Source organism: Vigna umbellata, chromosome 7, assembly GCF_029865625.1.
Source record: "Vigna umbellata cultivar VRB3 chromosome 7, Vumbellata_1.0, whole genome shotgun sequence".
NCBI classification, from domain to species: Eukaryota; Viridiplantae; Streptophyta; class Magnoliopsida; order Fabales; family Fabaceae; genus Vigna; species Vigna umbellata.
The window spans coordinates 6310368-6328215 of record NC_142171.1 but is presented as its reverse complement, the minus strand read 5'-3'; the positions used below and the strand labels follow the sequence as shown (position 1 = coordinate 6328215).

The 17848-nt window shown below is 32.8% G+C and overlaps 2 protein-coding genes across 2 annotated transcripts; one reads left to right on the top strand and one right to left on the bottom strand.

Moving 5' to 3' along the window:
* Positions 1 to 850: 850 nt before the first annotated feature.
* Positions 851 to 5689, top strand: LOC148195023 (phospholipase D beta 1-like). Its single transcript, XM_088094519.1, has 10 exons — positions 851 to 2240; positions 2326 to 2442; positions 2607 to 2801; positions 2879 to 3127; positions 3256 to 3324; positions 3403 to 3550; positions 3975 to 4123; positions 4417 to 4593; positions 4701 to 4898; positions 5111 to 5689. Exons 1-10 carry the CDS (start codon positions 1275 to 1277, stop codon positions 5402 to 5404), a joined length of 2562 nt encoding a protein of 853 aa, XP_087950645.1. The 5' UTR covers positions 851 to 1274; the 3' UTR covers positions 5405 to 5689.
* Positions 5690 to 6933: 1244 nt separating this feature from the next.
* LOC124827484 (hydroxymethylglutaryl-CoA synthase-like) lies at positions 6934 to 12176 on the bottom strand. Its single transcript, XM_088094455.1, has 12 exons — positions 11967 to 12176; positions 11220 to 11326; positions 10669 to 10801; positions 10222 to 10365; positions 9877 to 10035; positions 9576 to 9649; positions 9067 to 9142; positions 8828 to 8883; positions 8657 to 8744; positions 8344 to 8484; positions 8106 to 8255; positions 6934 to 7437 (listed from the first exon to the last, which is right to left on the bottom strand). The coding sequence occupies exons 1-12, from the start codon at positions 12027 to 12029 to the stop codon at positions 7195 to 7197; spliced, it is 1434 nt and encodes a 477-aa protein (XP_087950581.1). The 5' UTR covers positions 12030 to 12176; the 3' UTR covers positions 6934 to 7194.
* Positions 12177 to 17848: the final 5672 nt, after the last annotated feature.

Sequence of the window (17848 nt, the reverse complement as noted above, 5' to 3'; positions counted from 1 at the left end):
TTTAAATGAAAAATAGGTTTAAATTATAGACTTTAAATAATCAATATTTATTAATTAGTCCTTATTTTGTATACAAATTATAATAATGTTATTTTTATTAAGGAAAGACTCAAATGTATATTTTTTTTTTGTGAAGACCAAATATTGAAGTGTAAGTTATTTTTCGCAAAAACTAAAACATAATAGTGTCAAATATAAACATCAAATCGAATACTGTTATAACTCTGGCAAATGGCAAGAACTAATTTATACACATTTTTTTCATGAAGATAGCCTATGATCTAAGTCGTAAAGATTTTAACTAAAAGTCACTTTATATAGTTACAGTTAAAAATAAGAAATTTAAATTTAAAAATCTTTGGTATAACTTTATAGTTTTTAAGTTTAGAATTTACTTTAAAATTAAAACTTTTTGAGTGATGCTGAATATTGGAATTTGAAATATCTAAACAAACTCCTAATTGTTTTTCCTTCTCTAATGAGCGTGAAATATCCATGAAATTTGTTTTTTTCTTGAATCACTTTTACACCACAGACAGACCATTCATAGGAGCCGATGGGTTTCATGAAAAGTCTACCGTTCAATGTTGTCGTGTACGAACTGGGTCTCAATTGGTTAAAATCATCATTCGGTCTTTTTTGTAACAGTTTCTTCTGTAAGGAATAAAAAAGCTCATTTTTTTCCTCCTGAAATAGCTTTACTCGTAAAATAAAAATGGCGGGTCTAAGTTAAACTTAACATTTGTGCAAATTCGTATTTTCTGCATTTCACGTGATGTAATATCTTTTATTGTTAAGAAACTAATACTGGCAACAACATTGCACGATCAATAGTTTGAAAACTTTCATTGAATATACAAATTCATTCAATTAAGATCTCATACATGTTCCCGAATCTGTGACTGATTAAATTCATTATTCATTTTCACCTGCGATCACTTTTGTATTCTTTATATGTCAGCTATTCAATTGCCACCACCACTATTCTGGCGGCCGCAGCTAGTGTCTGACCCCTTCACCATACAACTTCAACTAAGTTAATGTATTCCTTTTCCACTTGTTACGTATAAAATATTAATTAACAGTCTCTTCATTTCATTCTTATAATCCTTAACCCAGTCAAAATTGAGGGTCAACGCCATTTTCTAATCCAGTCTTCTTCCTCATTATGACTTAAAATTCTCACCTTTCTCGGATCCATCACCAAATAATCGTTCTTTAGCAAAGTCTCTCACATTCCGAAACGACTCACTTCTAATTAGTTCTTACACTACATGGCTCATTTGCTTTATGGTGAAACTCCATCTTTTGGAGCTTCCCACCATGGACAGGCTCAGCAAACTATTCCGTTTCCAACCACTGGAACTTCCTTAAGGATTCTGCTCTTACATGGCAACTTGGAAATATGGGTCAACGAGGCCAAAAACCTTCCTAACATGGACATTCTTCACAAGAAAACGGGAGAAATGGTTTCCATGCTGTCCCGAAAACTTGGCGGCAAAGTCGAAGGCATCATGTCCAAAACAGGAACCAGTGATCCCTATGTTACGGTGTCTGTGGCGGGTGCTGTGATTGCCAGAACTTTTGTCCTCAGGAACATGGAGAACCCCGTTTGGACGCAGCGTTTCTACGTCCCCGTTGCACACCTTGCTTCTGAAGTCCACTTCGTTGTAAAGGACAGTGATATTGTGGGTTCTCAGATAATTGGAGTAGTGGGAATTCCGGTGGAACAGTTATGTAGTGGCACAAGAGTTGAGGGCTTTTTCCCTCTCCTTAGTACTAATGGAAAACCATGCAAGGGTGGAGCAAAGTTGAGTTTATCCATTCAGTACACCCCTGTTGAAAAGGTGCCTCTTTATAGCCATGGAGTAGGTGCTGGTCCTCATTACGAAGGGGTCCCTGACACATACTTTCCCCTTAGAAAAGGTGGAAAAGTTACACTTTATCAAGATGCTCATGTTCGTGAAGGGTGCCTTCCCAGTTTGAAAATGGATGGGGATGTGAATTATAAGCATGAAAGTTGTTGGCACGACATCTTTGATGCAATAAATCAGGCTCGTCGATTGGTTTATATTGTTGGGTGGTCCGTGTACTACAATGTTAGTCTCATTCGGGATAAGGGTGATGGAAAGGCTTACACTTTAGGTGACCTTCTCAAAGCTAAATCACAGGAAGGTGTCAGAGTGCTGCTCCTTGTATGGGATGATCCCACTTCTGGAAGCTTGCTTGGTCATAAAACGGTAATCAACTTCAAATGATTGTTTTGGGAAATATTCACTTTATTACTTTTGAAACAGATAATATCTGACTCTGTAAGATATTCAGGTTGGACTTATGGACACTCATGATGAGGACACTCGCCAGTTTTTCAAGCATTCTTCGGTACAGGTGCTTCTTTGCCCACGAGCTGGTGGAAAGGGACACAGCTTTCTCAAAACGCAGGTATCAGAAATACTAACATTGTATTACTTTCTGGTTTATACTTTTTATGTACATCTTCTGTCATAAAAGTTAGATTGGAAACTTAAATTCTCAGCGTGACCTTTCTAGTATATTGCGATTGAATTTAAAGAAGAGTTCATTTTTGCTTTATACTTAATTGTTAGGAAGCTGGAACAATCTATTCCCATCATCAGAAGACAGTCATTGTAGACGCTGATGCAGGTCACAATAAAAGAAAGATAAAAGCTTTCATCGGAGGTCTTGATTTATGTGTGGGTCGATATGATACCCCAGACCATTCCCTCTTTAGAACTTTGCAGACAACACACAAAGATGACTACCATAATCCTAACTTTGAGGTAAATCAATTTCAAGATTCATAATCATTATGCTGTAATATATGTTGTAATTAATTTATTTGTATGACAATAAACAGGGGCCTGTCACTGATTGTCCTAGACAACCATGGCATGATTTGCATTCCCAAGTTGATGGGGCAGCAGCATACGACATCCTCACCAATTTCGAGGAGCGTTGGTTGAGGGCTTTGAAAATGCATAGATTACGAAAGATGAAAAGTTCGCATGACGATTCACTACTTAAAATTGACAGAATCGCTGACATTGTTGGCATTGATAATGTTCCTTGCCTAAATGAAGAAAACCAGGAGACTTGGCATACCCAGGTATATCATCGATTGTGTTGGAAATAGATGAATGATTCCTGCTCCTATTTCTAACAGAATTTACATTCCCTCTGGGAAAATTGTTCAAATTAGTGTCTGATTATCTTTTTGCATTGTTCTGATTGAAGATCTTCCGATCAATTGATTCCAATTCTGTGAAAGGATTTCCAAAGGAATCACAAGATGCTATAAGAAGGGTAAGTGACTTCCTTCCGAATTTTTACCTTTATTTTTTGTGAAGGAAAAATGCTAATTCCGTTTACTTCATTGAACAGAACTTGGTTTGTGGGAAGAATGTACTGATAGACATGAGCATACATTCTGCTTATGTCAAGGCAATTCGATCGGCCCAAAAGTTCATCTATATTGAGAACCAATACTTTCTTGGCTCATCGTATAACTGGGATTCTTACAAAGACCTCGGTGAGTATTGAAGATCAAAGATCTTGTCACTGAAATTACCTACTGTTAACTGCTACCAAGAATGCCATGGGGCTATTTTCATCTCAAATACCCTGTATTATCACATTTTTATTATATTGAGTTTAATTTTTTATTTACTGGTGTCATTGGCAAACTTGTGAGGTTGTTTCTATTAATATAAGTTGCTGTTGGTAGAGTATTCTAAATTGTTTTGTCATGGTGTACGGTCGGTAGATATAAATATAAGACGAAGCAAATGAAAAAGATGATCATTCAGAAAAATTATTCTCCCTCATATATTCTTTGCATGGAGTTCTATTCCATCATTTGGTTTCCTGTTTAGAACATGTGATTTTTTGTTTCCGTTCCTCCTAATATTCTAATGTTACGACATACATGATGGGTTTTTCCATTTTCAACACAGGTGCAAACAACTTAATTCCAATGGAGATTGCATTAAAAATAGCCAGTAAAATCAAACAGCATGAGAGATTCTCCGTGTATATTGTCATTCCTATGTGGCCTGAAGGAGTACCTAAAAGTAAAGCTACTCAAAGGATTCTCTTTTGGCAGGTAGGCTTCCTTTATATTTATCTCTAAAAATAGTACTATATAATACAAACCATTAAAACCTTTATCGGCTAGATCATGAAAATGGATTAGGAAGATTTGGTGTAAAAAAACGGCTCTCAAGCCAGAAGAAACTGCTGATATTCTTGTGCTTCATATTGCCAAATGATCTTAATTCTTCGAAGCACGACTACACATTTTGCACTGCTGAAAGTGCTCATAAATGAAGGAAAACATAGTGTTATTATGGGTTCAGTTGTGCCTTTGTACACATTCTCATGTTGATTTGTTTGCAGTTCAAAACAATGCAAATGATGTATGAAACGGTTTACAAGGCCTTACAGGAGGCTGGGCTTGACAATCAGTATGAACCACAGGACTACTTGAATTTCTTTTGCCTTGGTAATCGTGAGATCCCTGACAACCAAAATGTTTCAAATGTTACAAAAACTACCGGAGAAAACATACCACAGGTTTCTTTTTCACCTTGAATAAACTTTATGATTTCTCCTTGTCTGCATGTCTCATTGCCTCCTAAACAAGTTTCTCCTTCCTGTTTCCACACTGGTATGTAACCTAGGCACTCACTAAAAAGAACAAAAGATTCATGATTTATGTTCATTCAAAAGGGATGATAGTGGATGATGAATATGTGTTACTGGGGTCTGCAAACATCAACCAGAGATCCATGGAAGGCACCAGAGATACAGAAATAGCAATGGGGGCATATGAGCCTAATCACACTTGGGCAAAGAAGCAATCTAGACCTCGTGGACAGGCAAGATTCATAAACTTTTACAAGTACTTTTCGTGACAAAAGTTTGGAAAGAAAAAATTGTAGGTTGCACCTATAATAATCAAGACATTAACCTTACAAAATTAGTTTATAAAATAAGATTTATAATCATTCATATGCTATAAAATAAGATTTTTAACATGATACTGTGAGAGATGGTGGAATGCTGAGAAATTTTGGGTTTATGATATCAGGTGCATGGTTATAGAATGTCACTGTGGAGCGAACATATAGGAAGTGTGGAAGAATGTTTTGAGGAGCCAGAGAGGCTTGAGTGTGTGAGACGCATAAGGTCATTGAGTGAGAGTAACTGGAGACAGTATGCAGCAGATGAGGTAACTGAAATGAAAAGCCATTTGCTAAAATATCCGCTTGAAGTTGATTCAAAGGGTAATGTGAAGCCTCTTTCTGGCTGTGAGACATTTCCAGACGTTGGTGGGAACATAAGTGGCACTGTCACAGTAATCAGAGAAAATCTCACCATCTGATCAATCTTTTCTGTCTCTTCTAAGACTCCGTGAATGTTATAGTACAGTTTAGTACCTTATTCACAGGTTTTTATTCTTTTCAAAAGACGAAATAAAGAGTATAAAGGTCTGTACTTATAACAATAGCCTGCTCTCAGTTATGATAGTTTGCTCTCGATGGCTTATTTAGGGTTTAAGGTTGTCTTATAAATCTCTCTCTCTCTCTTTTTATATTAGTGTAAGATTGTAGTTCTGTTGAAAAATACGATGATATAATGGATTTTGCTTTTCAAGTGATGATTCAAATTTATAGTGTGTACTGTTCCTGAACTGGAAAAAAAATGATGGATTAGATAAGTGCATTGGATAAAGTACGTAGCACTAAAATGGTAACAATAGAATGTTATTTCGACATTTTCTAGCGAAAAAGCGAGATTTGATTTAATTTCTTGAAGGAATAATTAATTAAAATTATGAGTTTGTAATCATTGAAATATTCTTTTAATTCATGTAGTTTTTCAAAGTTTTGTTTAAGTTCAATTTTATTTCCTCAAATAGTGTGAAATTTTCAATCACCTTTTTTTATTTATTTTTCACATAATGGTACCAAAACTAATTCAATTTGGTTGTATGCAGAAGAAAAAGAGGTTCTTAAATTACATAGAATAAGACCTTTTTTTTTTGTAAACTGGAGCCTATCATAACAAGGTTCCGCCACACGTGTCCAGTCCCGTATTGGTCGCTTGTTATGTTTTTTTAATGTAGTAAAAGCACAATTTTTAAAATAAAAGAATTGTTAAAGAAAAAGTTTACAACAGCTAAAAAAATAACGAAAATTGGTGTAGATAGATTCGAGAACCGGTAAGAAACTAGAATAACTTTATTCTGTCAAAAATTTACAATAACGGTTACTCGATCTCAAATATCGCGTATCAGAAAGACAACTGGAAAAAGTAAATATCATCTATATTATTATAGATTCTCTTGTTAATGGTCATAGTTTCTTTTTAAAATGTTTTCTTTAAATAATTATTCTTTTTTTAAATTAAAATAATTATTTTATTCTTTTATCTTTAGAGTCATGTTAATTTAATTATTTTTCTAATTTTAATTTTTAAATAAAGCTTTTTTAAACTAAAATAATTGTCTTACTAATTTTATCTTTTAAATGATTATTAATCAAAATTTAAATATCTTTAAACTAAAGTAATACGTCTTATTATTTTATTCTTCTAAGTACACAGCTTGTGCTTTCTTTCTATAAAATTTGTTGAACTTTCTATAAATACAGGTATGTGTTAGCCAATAGAGCGCTTACCCACCTATTTAACCCACATAAAGTGTTTTTTGTTTTGGTTAGGACTTATATTTGATATTCTAAAGTTTTATAGTTATGCTTGTTAATTGCTTTTTTTTCTTTTCATATATAGATTATGAGTGAAATACATATGATATAGCCATACAAGGTAAACATTTATGGCAAAAAAAAAGACAGAAAAGGTGACTGAAGTCACATGGCTTTTAGCACATGGAAGGAGGGAACAAATATCTATAAAAATTTGATTTTTAAATGATAATTCATCTTACCTAATAAAATAAACAAAGTTATTACAACTTATTCTTATTCAACTGATTCACATTCATAAAATGAAAAAAGAAAAATACCAAAAAAAATAAAATTTAGACTTGAGTGAATACATCTAGTAGCATAAAATTTTGAACCAAGAACACTCACCACCCATAAATGATTACCTAGGAACACTCACCACTTCATTATAGGCAAAGTTGGCTATCATTGTACAATTTCAACATTAGTGGCCATTAGAGATCACACCATTAGCGATCACACCATTAGCAATCACACCGTTCACAGCGGGAGTAGAAAGGCTTTCTTTAGTTTTCTCTGAATAAAATCTCCGATACATGGAGTCAACTTCAGTGAGATAGAATGTGCCCGGAGATAAAAGGCTACTGTCCTTGCTTGTCACAAATTCCTTAGCACCATACCTATGCTCCATTACCTTCAGGGTTTCAACAAACTTCTCCGGTGGAAACTGCGTCAGAAAAACACTCATCAAAAGACTATTAAACACACGATTTTGCTTTCACCATCTTAACAAACACTACAACAATAATCTTAACAAAGGGACTGATCGGCTTCTCAATCATTTACCATAGGTTCACTTCTATGGTATTAATCTTCAAGTTCTAAGATACTTTAGAGAACGAAATATCTATTTTTGAAGTTTCTAAAATCTCAGTAAGGAAATAGGAAAAATAAAATTTCTTAGAACCTATATATGGAGGCTTGATTCAGTTAAATTCAAGGGCATAATTTTTCCCAAAGAGCCTTTAAAAATAATTCCCCAAACAATTCCAAAACTGCTTCTACTCTCGTCTTCGCCGCTATTTGTTCCCCTCCTGTTTACCGATTATTCTCTTAAATGTCCAGCCGTCATTCTATTTGGATAGTAATCAAAAGTAACAGCTCATCGCTGGTCTAATGATCTGCTGCACTATTTCTATTCATTCTAACAAGACCTCTTGATAGGAGGCCAAACAGTATCTGTGTCCGCTGAAAAGTTTGTCAGTTGTCAATCATATGTTTGTTACAACAAACACATTCTTATGTTTTTGGCATGCGCATCTTCCATTCAATATTAAACCAGAAGAGCAAATGAGTAATACGTCCATATTTTATTAGACTTTTGTAGATCATTACCTCGTGTCTTGACTTCAATTTTCCATCGACATCCATCACTTTAGCGATGTTTGACAAGCTAAATGGATGTTGAATATCTCGCAATTGCAAAGAAAATATTGTGGAAGTTAAGCCACTTCCGTATGAGAATAATATCACCCTCTTACCAGCCTGAAAATTGAAAAATGAAAATATTCATTAGAAAGCTCAAAACAATTTTGCGACGAACTTTATTTGCTGTAGTGGTCAGGACATTCACCAATGTGCTATGTTTGTTGTGAATAAGGGATGCAAATGCTGCATAGAGTGACGCAGTGTACATGTTGCCGACTTGCTTTGGAATCAAGGTTGTTGGCTGTACCTTCTCGTCATACAGAGGCTTCGCAGCTTGCTGAGATGCCTGCAAATCAATAATATTGCACATCAGAAAAAAAGTTTAAATGCTGTTCGTTTTCAATAGAATTCTATGTGAACCTACAGCTAGTTTGACAACTCAAGGTCGAAAAGGAAAACTAATCAAATATCTAAGAGAAACAACAGATTATGGATTTCGAGGGGGTAGGTTCTTAGACCTTTTCAAGATCCCGACTTTGGTAACTCTCATCACCAGATAAATTTGAAAAAGGTCCCAGCTTTTCTTTGGCATTCTCATCCACAGAGCTGCAATCATAACCAATTTTAGAACATCCACACCAACATTAACTGATAAAAAATATTCTAGATGATGGAGAAATAAAGAGCACCTGGCATTCCTCAAAAAGTCATTGAAATACAGCCGTGCAAAACTCTTCTGTACTAGCTGCAAAAGCAAGTGGAATTAGGGGAAGTATACAAATAAATATACAGAAGAAAAACAAATTACATATTAATTAAGAAGATACATCGGAGATACCGAACTACATAGAACATGTTATAGGGAGCATTATTATGCATCGTGTGGAGTTGGGAGATTAAACAATAGATGCTTCAGAAGAAAACCTACCTTGTTGTAAGGTGAGTGAAAAACAAAGTATGCGGCATCAGAAAGAGAAAATTGTTTTCCCTCGAATTTCTCATACCTGCAAAGTAGATAAAGGTAGGTACTTCAGTGATCAGTTACTATACTATTGATGTTTTGAACACAATGAGTGTTAATACACATATTCCTATTTAATGAGTCTCACTTGTGATTTTAGGAAAATAAATTTTAATCAATAATAAGGATACGCTGTTAGCATAGAGTGTTTTTTAAGAATCTTTTTTCCTCGGTGTTATGCATAAATCTCGTTATTACATCATTTAAGATTTTGAAAATGTAATTTAGTTCACAAAAAATTGTCAACAGGACATGGCAGGTCAGACCCAATTTGCATCAAGCCAGCAGAATGTGGAGTAAACTCAGATTTTTATTGGGTTCTTTTGAGCTGACACTTCCAATCAATTTGAAAGGATCCAATTTTATATTTATATTGATAAAACAAATTCATAAGAACTAAAATTAACAATAAATACTTGTGACAGAAACTCTTGTAGCAAGAATCAAGAGCCATGAGGTAACAAGTTTGAGACAGCTTTCCATCAACAACCTACAGCAAAAAAAAAATGTGAGTATATAGCAGTTGGCATCCTGAAACATCAGTGGGTTATGGGTGAAAGTAAAATGGACACGAACAATCAAAATGCTATCCTTCATGGCATATCAAAACAAAAATAAAGAGCAACTTGCAAGGATAATTTTAGCCGTCTGGAAAATAATTGCAAGTTGTTCTTCAAAGCATATGATCCCAAAAGTCAAAGGGAGTAAAAAACTCACTGGATATTCACTAGCAAGATTCGGCTTGTAAAAGTCATAAACATGAGACATATGACTTCCTCTATATTTGCTTTCAAAAGAAATGGGAGCATCAGGACCAATTAGCATGGCAATAGCAGCAGCTCCTCCAGTAGGTCGAGCAGGTCCTTCAGCATAGACCTGAGAAGGGAAACATTAGAAACAAGCTTGAAATTAATCTATCATATAATCTTAAGACTTTGAATGAGGAACTCAGGACTTTGAATAAGGAACTTGTATTGTTCTGTTGGAAAATAAGAGAGTCAAACCAAGTTTGTATTCTGCATTAGTGCAAATGCAATGTGAATGATTAGAAAATTATCTTACAGCACTGTCAGTGCAGACAACAAGTCCATAGCGTCCATCCCATGAGTTGCTCTCCACCCAGTTGACACAGTTAAACAGGGCGGCGGTTCCCCCATAGCATGCATTAGTTGAATCAACACCCTCAATGTCAGTATTTCCGCATTTCTGTTCATTTCAAACAAATAAAGAACTTTCATTTATAGTGGAAAGTAAAGGAGAAATGGATGAAAGATCTAGAAAATTATAATATGACAGAAAAAATCCAATCAGATAATTAACAATGTAATTTTCCAATAAGACAGTAAAACATCATGAAGATGGTAACTGGTAACTATTAGGATGAAAAACGCACAGTTGTCAGCAAGTAAATAGGCATTTAAACTACAATTAGAAGATGAACATGACAATCTACTGTGACAGGGAGAATCACATAACCAAGATCCATGAGGTTAGACACGAAAAGTATACCTCAAAGATCTGCATAAGGAATGTTTTGATGGATTTGCTTTTGTCTATCACAGTCTCACTTCCAACTTCGAGGCGACCAATTTGTTTAGCATCAATTCCATACTTCTCAAGAAGAGAAGTAACCACTGTCAAACTGAAGATGCGATATTAGTTTTGAAGAAGTGGGATTAGGAATATTATTAATTGTAAGGTAGAAGATAAATCTTCAGCACTGGAGTCCTATACTCCTATTCAACATTAAATGTGTTCATTTCACCGTATCCTGGAAAATTTTAACAGAGCTAAAACTTCATCATGGGTGGTATTAACCAGATCACCAACTTATATGCTCTCCAAAAAGGATCCACCAAACCATTAGGTAAAGCTTGTAAGTAGTAAAACTTACTTAAGCATTTCCACAATATGACATATTATGATATCCTAGTCAATAAATGGCAAGGACAGCCCAGAAACAGGGAAACTAACTACAAGCAACGACAGCTCCAAAAACAATGCAAATCATAAGACTCTCACAAACAAAAAACAGAGACTATCAAAATCAGAGTGGAAACCTCATTGAGATGACATCTTCCACTTCGGTACAGAACGACATGCAATCTTGGCCAAGCCCAATGGTGTACTTCCCTTTGCTGGCACCATCGTGAGTCTCCAATGCTTCCTACACGTGGTTATGTGAAGAAAATAAAAATCTCGAAATAAAAAAAGTCTAGGAAACCTCAATTTCATAAAGTGGGATAATAAACACAGTAAAAAAATAAAAAATTTCGACATGCATTGCTTCGGAAGCATTGAGAATACGGTATAGTTTTTTAAAGAAAAAGAATCACGGGCTAATCAATTTCGTCCAGCTTTTTCCCCACTATTGATTTCGGGCCAGTTCCCTTCACACGATAACTATAATCTAACAAAAAGTGAAAATGGAAAACAAATCTCAGACCTTACATCATCACTTTCAACAAAAAATGATTGGGAAATCGATTTTATGCGCTCCTAAGAAAACGATATCGATGCGATCCAGCCCCAGGTGACTCAAATAAGGTACATGCTGAAAAGATATCCCACTCCCAAACTCCACACGCTTATTATTTAATTTTACAGTTGGCTTGAGCATCTAGAGACAATTTTATTCTTCCAAAATCTCCAATTAAGCGAGTGACAGCAACACAAGACGGAAAACGAAATTCCCGTGACATATCGAACAGCTTCCATGGTTGTTTTTGAAAACGTTAAACGAAGAAGCAAAGTGAAACGAAGAAAGCAAAAAGAAACAGAGAGAAAATGAAAGTTGGTGGAGTGACCTGCTGAACGCATGCTGGAGGAAAGTAGATGTCAATGGCGAGAATTCCGACGTTCTTTGCCATTTTCTGCTCACCGCTTCCAAATGCCAACAATCAAAAAAATGAATGCTCTCTTGATCGAATAGAACCGGACACACAAAATCGCAAAGAAAGAGAGAGAAAGGAAGTAGTGAGTTGTTCAGTGACTCACTCACATGGGAAGTGTTGGAAACTTAGCATATATATATATAAAGGAAATTCGTTAGGGAAACAGCCACCAACCCCAAATGATCTGGTGCGGTGAGGTGTACCCAAGGGTCCCTCTTTCATGCATCTCCCAGTGAATAAACGCATACTGCGTGAGTGAACCCCCAGACAAACACAGAACATAACACTTTTTTTTTTTTCCTTTTATTTACCACCGTTTTGCGCCATGTAAAATCTATATTCATCTTTATTTTATTATCATTTTTCTTTATTACCAGAAATATGATGCTTGTTTTAATGTTTATTATTATCCTAAAAAAAGGAATAAAAACTAACCAGTACTCTTCCATGCACCTTTTCTTTCCTTATTTATATAAATAAAAGAGTTGTTTAACGGAATGACAAATCAGATTTAGATTTGGGAAAATAATTATATTAGTAGTGTACTTATGAGCTGGAGTGGAATAACACGTCATTATTGTGGAACATAGATTATATACTTTATGGTCGGATACAAATATATGAATTTAAGATGTTAATGAACTATTTAACTTAGCTGGTCATTTATTATCGTTCTTTTTAAAATTTAACTAGTGAATATATTGAAGATTGAATCGTGGTTAAATTGATATTGATATTGATATTAATAAAATAATACTTAAATGATATTAAAATAAAAATTTTAATAATGAAAATTAAAAACAGACAACACTTTGTCTTTTCATACTTTAAATCAAATATAGAATTGTAAACCAAAGTTTCAACTATGTATACACCGATATTGACTTATAATAATAAAATTATATTTGAAATATAAAAGAAAGAGATAAATATTTTATTTTACTTTTATTTTTGTTAGAAAAAAGTTAAATTTTTTTTTTCAAGATTAACGAAGTAGTTTTCTTTTTGCAAAACTTCTTATTTTTAAACTAATTTTCGTTTGGACTGATTTTATTCGTTTATTTAATTACATAAATAGCTAATTTTTCGGTTTGACTCGTCCTTTTTAGATACATGTGTATTTCTCTCTCAAAATTCTTTATTTTGTATTTAAGGTAATACAACCAAAATTAATATAAGTGAGTTTTGGCTTGAATGTTTATATTTTTTCTATAAATATGATTCATCGGTCTTGAAGACTTTACCTTAAATCAATCCAGCTCCACTGCCAGAAATAGATGATTTAAAAATGCTCTAATAATATTTAAAATCATTTTTATCTTCGAAAAATAATTATATGGTATTTATTTAAAAAGTCAAATTGGAGAGAAAAATGAAAACTTAACAACCTTAAAGTTTAAAAATCACGTGCCATTACTACGCCGGTCATGGGTGGATCTTCTGGCTCTCACGGTCAATGGTTGCTAATATTTGTTTCTTAGACTTTGTTTTCAAAATAAAGAAATAAAATTATTTTTTATTTAAAAGGTAATGAAATCATAAATAAGTTAATTTAAAAAAGATTTATTTTTAACTTGTATATAAATTACTTGTGCTTTTTTTTTAGTTAATCACTTAACAAACTATTTTTTTCCTTTCCAAACAGGATTAAGAAATAGTAGGTAAAACCAAAGTAAAATCAAATCTGTTTTGGCATTTTGCACTCATATTGGTAGCATTTGGTCGAAAAAATGTCGTCTTTGACACTCCATTAGAGTATTGGATGAGTGATTACGCAATATTGATGGACAGAAAATTAAGCAAAATTCACTTGTCTTTATTTTCGATTTTTCCAATAAATAAGTCAATTTTTTTGATAACGAGTAAAATAAAATGTTTAAAAATACAAAATTTATTAAAATAAACTCTAATATATTGGTTATGATATTATGTTAAGAAATAAATTTAAAATTTAAAATTTTACTAAACTCTTATTTACATTTATATATATTCTTCATATGCACTTGCAATCTTAAACGTAAGTAACGAAGGATTTATTATAATTGTATGCATGTGAGACAACTATGTACATATATGTTTTTTTTTTTGTATGAATTTCAACTTATTCCAGCTTCGTTTTAGTTCCTTACACGTCTAACCATATTGCTTTCCTTAGCACACTAAATCTTGTTATAACAGTTATGGTTGGTAAAGGGAACATTTAAGTATACTTTCTCTAACACGAGATAAATGAGCTAATATTTTATAAATTCAAGGGTTGATGGCGAGCTTAAACGGGTTTAATTTAGCCTTACATTAATAATCGCATCAAATTGAAGAATTTAAACTCTAAATACGGGTTAAACAAAAATAAGTTGAATACTTTAAAAATGGTTTAACTCATATTATATTACTTATTAAATATTTTAAAAATTATTAAATGCAAAAGTTGAATATTGTAAATTTTTAGGGTATTTTTCACTTGAATTGAATTTTTAGCAAGTGGAACAATTTGGAGGAAAATTAAGAAAATCGAAAGCAAGTACGATGCAGTGTTTGATTGCCTCGCGCTGCACGTTGGCAATAACAAAAGCTGATAAATTTGGGTATTGAATAATAAGTTGTAGTAAATGATTATTTATCCGCCTCACTTTCCACGCCTCACACGAGGCCACACGGTATGCTTTTCTTTTTTCCTCACACGAATGTGCAATTATAACACTGTTTTTTCTTCTTTTTTTCATTTTCGTGTGTGAGGATTTTGAGGGATTTTTTTTTCACTCACTAGTAGAAAAATAACATTTTATAACATACAAAAATGATATATTATAACGTAGTTACTAAGAACATAGTTCTGGGTAGTTTCTGAAATCAGTTATAATATATCTAACTTTTATTACAATTCTGCCACTGATCAACCTATTATAATGGATGATTTTCATCAGTCATAATATATGTCACTATAATATGTTATTTTTCCACTAGTGACGGTTTATTGTATAGGTTTAATATAAATAATATCCATAGATATCCACACTAGTAAGATATTGTTCGTTTTGGACTAAACTAAAGCTTTATGGGTCATCTCAGAAAAGATAGTGTATTAAAGCATAAAAAAAAAAAAAAAAGAATATTATATATATTATCTATTTGTAATGTAAATAAATTAAGAGCTCTGAATCAAGAAAAACTGAGAATATTGATTCACGAAAAAAGAAATGAATGAATATTCTAAAAAAAATTTATTAATTTTCAGTTATTATGAGAAAGACTTCATTCTTAGTACTATAATATTGTCCACTTTGGGCTAAGCCCTCACATATTTGCTTTTGGTATCACTCCAAAAGGTTTTATATTAAAAGAGGTATGTTATGTGTATATAAACTCATGTCTATTTCATATTTTATCCGATGTGGGACTTAGTTTGTACCCAACACTATTTGCATTCAAGAGAGGAAGATTAAAGTTATAGACGATTAAATAATATTTTATCAATTTATAATATATTTTACATGCTATCAGTTCTTAATTCAACAATAATTGCATGAATAAAACTTAAGAGCGTTTACTTAATTTTTTATTCTATTTTTAAACAAAAAAAAATTAGAGTTTCACTCAACCACTTACACGATAAATTTAGCATTGAATTTTGACGTAAAGTATTAAAGGAAACTTGAACTCTGTTTGGGTAATAATATTAAAATCATCTCAAATCCAAAACTTGCCTTCGTTTTATATTTTTAATAAATTCAAATTAGAGTTATTATTATTATTATTATTATTATTTTGTTAGAGAATATATAATATTATAAACCGATGAATTTTACATACCACAAACGGTTAGATAAAATAAAATTATCAACAAACCTTTTATGTATGATATTTGTGTGTGTATATATATATATATATAATTAAATTATCAATGTACGTGGATCCATGAGATAAACTTGCTTTCGTATTAATACATGTTATAATTACATATACCTACAACATAAAAAAGGATGAGTTATACTGATAAAAAAATGTGATTATAAATTTAAGGTACGAAGAGTCAACCTACTAAATAACTATATTGATACTTTCTAATAAAACCATACACCATCTTATTCAATTTTTCCATAGTTTCTTAATCTTATTAAATAATAATTTGACTTAGCTTCACAACCTTTGAAAGATAAATATTAATTGTATTTGTGAGAGAGTAATACTTAACTCAAGACTAAAGTTTATTCAATCACAAAGTAATTTACAAGTAATTACAATAACTCGTTACATATAATGGGTTTTAAATCAATGAAAGTTGAATATTTAATTTCTATAATGGGTCTTATACTCAACATACTTTATATCTTGGAATAAAAACTGTTCGTTTTAGAAGCTTGTTCGCAATCACAACCAACAAATTATCTCCTCATATCATACCATAGTGAAACAAATGCAAGTAATAATTTATTGCTTTTATCTTAAGGAATTTATGAAAATATAAATAAAAATATCACAAGAATTTAACATTTATGCATAAGCAACAATTTACTACTTTTATCTTAAGGAATTTATGTAAATACGAAAAAAAAATTATTATAAGAATTTATCTTTTAAGACACATTTAAACAAATCGACATATGTATATAATTGAAGAGAAATATCGATTGAGCAAGGTAAGGTCACTTGTGTTATATATTCGTTGTTTAAGAGATATTATTATCAGTTGGTAATTGTAATTTCAACGTAGAAGAAATCGACATAACATTTTTCTCGCCCAAACGTTTTTTTGTTTTTGCACCAAATCCTTTTAAGGTCCATCAGCTGTGAAACCAAATTACAATTTTTTTTATTAACTTTAGTAATATTATATGTAACATCCCAAAAATACAATGTAAAATCATATAAAGAATAATCACATGTTAACAATACTATAGATCAGTTCAACGCTCGACTATATACAATTACGGTCGAACGGCCTTACATAACAACAGGGAATTAAAAACTAACGCTAGTTATCACTACTATAACTGTCATACCGAGCGGTCTTACAAAATATAAAGCTAATATCAGACCGAACGTCCCTAAGGTTCAGTCTTCACTTCTTCCGCTGCGTCTTCCAATACTTCTTCCAGCAGCTCTTCTCCTTCTGGTCACATCCACACGGATGATCATTGCAACAAGGCAACGACAGGACATACCACACAGACAACAAAATGATAACAGGGTAAACTTATGTAATTTAATTTATTCAATCACAACATACACCATTCATAACACAACTAACAACGACCACATCATAATTCATACATCCATGCATACAAATAACGACCACATGACTATGACTGTCCGGACTGTATGAATCCTGTGTAGCTACGACGTTCGTGCACTCGGGTGATGTAATAACTGGGATACCCTCAACAGCTGTCACCCGAGGTTGATCCGTTCCGTCCAAGTTAACCTTATGAACTAGGACCTCCTGCCATTCCCACACATGACTTACTCCTCTCTACATGAGAACGAGTAATCATGGAATATCAGGATGAACGCCCGCTAACCTTTGCCCACATTCATACTTTACCAATCAATAACCACTTTCTGAGATATTCCTCCTTGGAATATTCGTTCATAATCCACTATTTCATACACATCACATCTCAATTTTCCTCATACTTAATCATCCATACATTCAAATGAAATAAGATCATACGCTCTTATCTTAGCCCAAGTACGACTGGAATAACTCTTCTTAGAAGCTAACGAGACTGAGCGCTACTCATCTACTTCAATAAATAGACTCCTAAGAGTTCAATCGGACGCCACGAAGCCTAGGC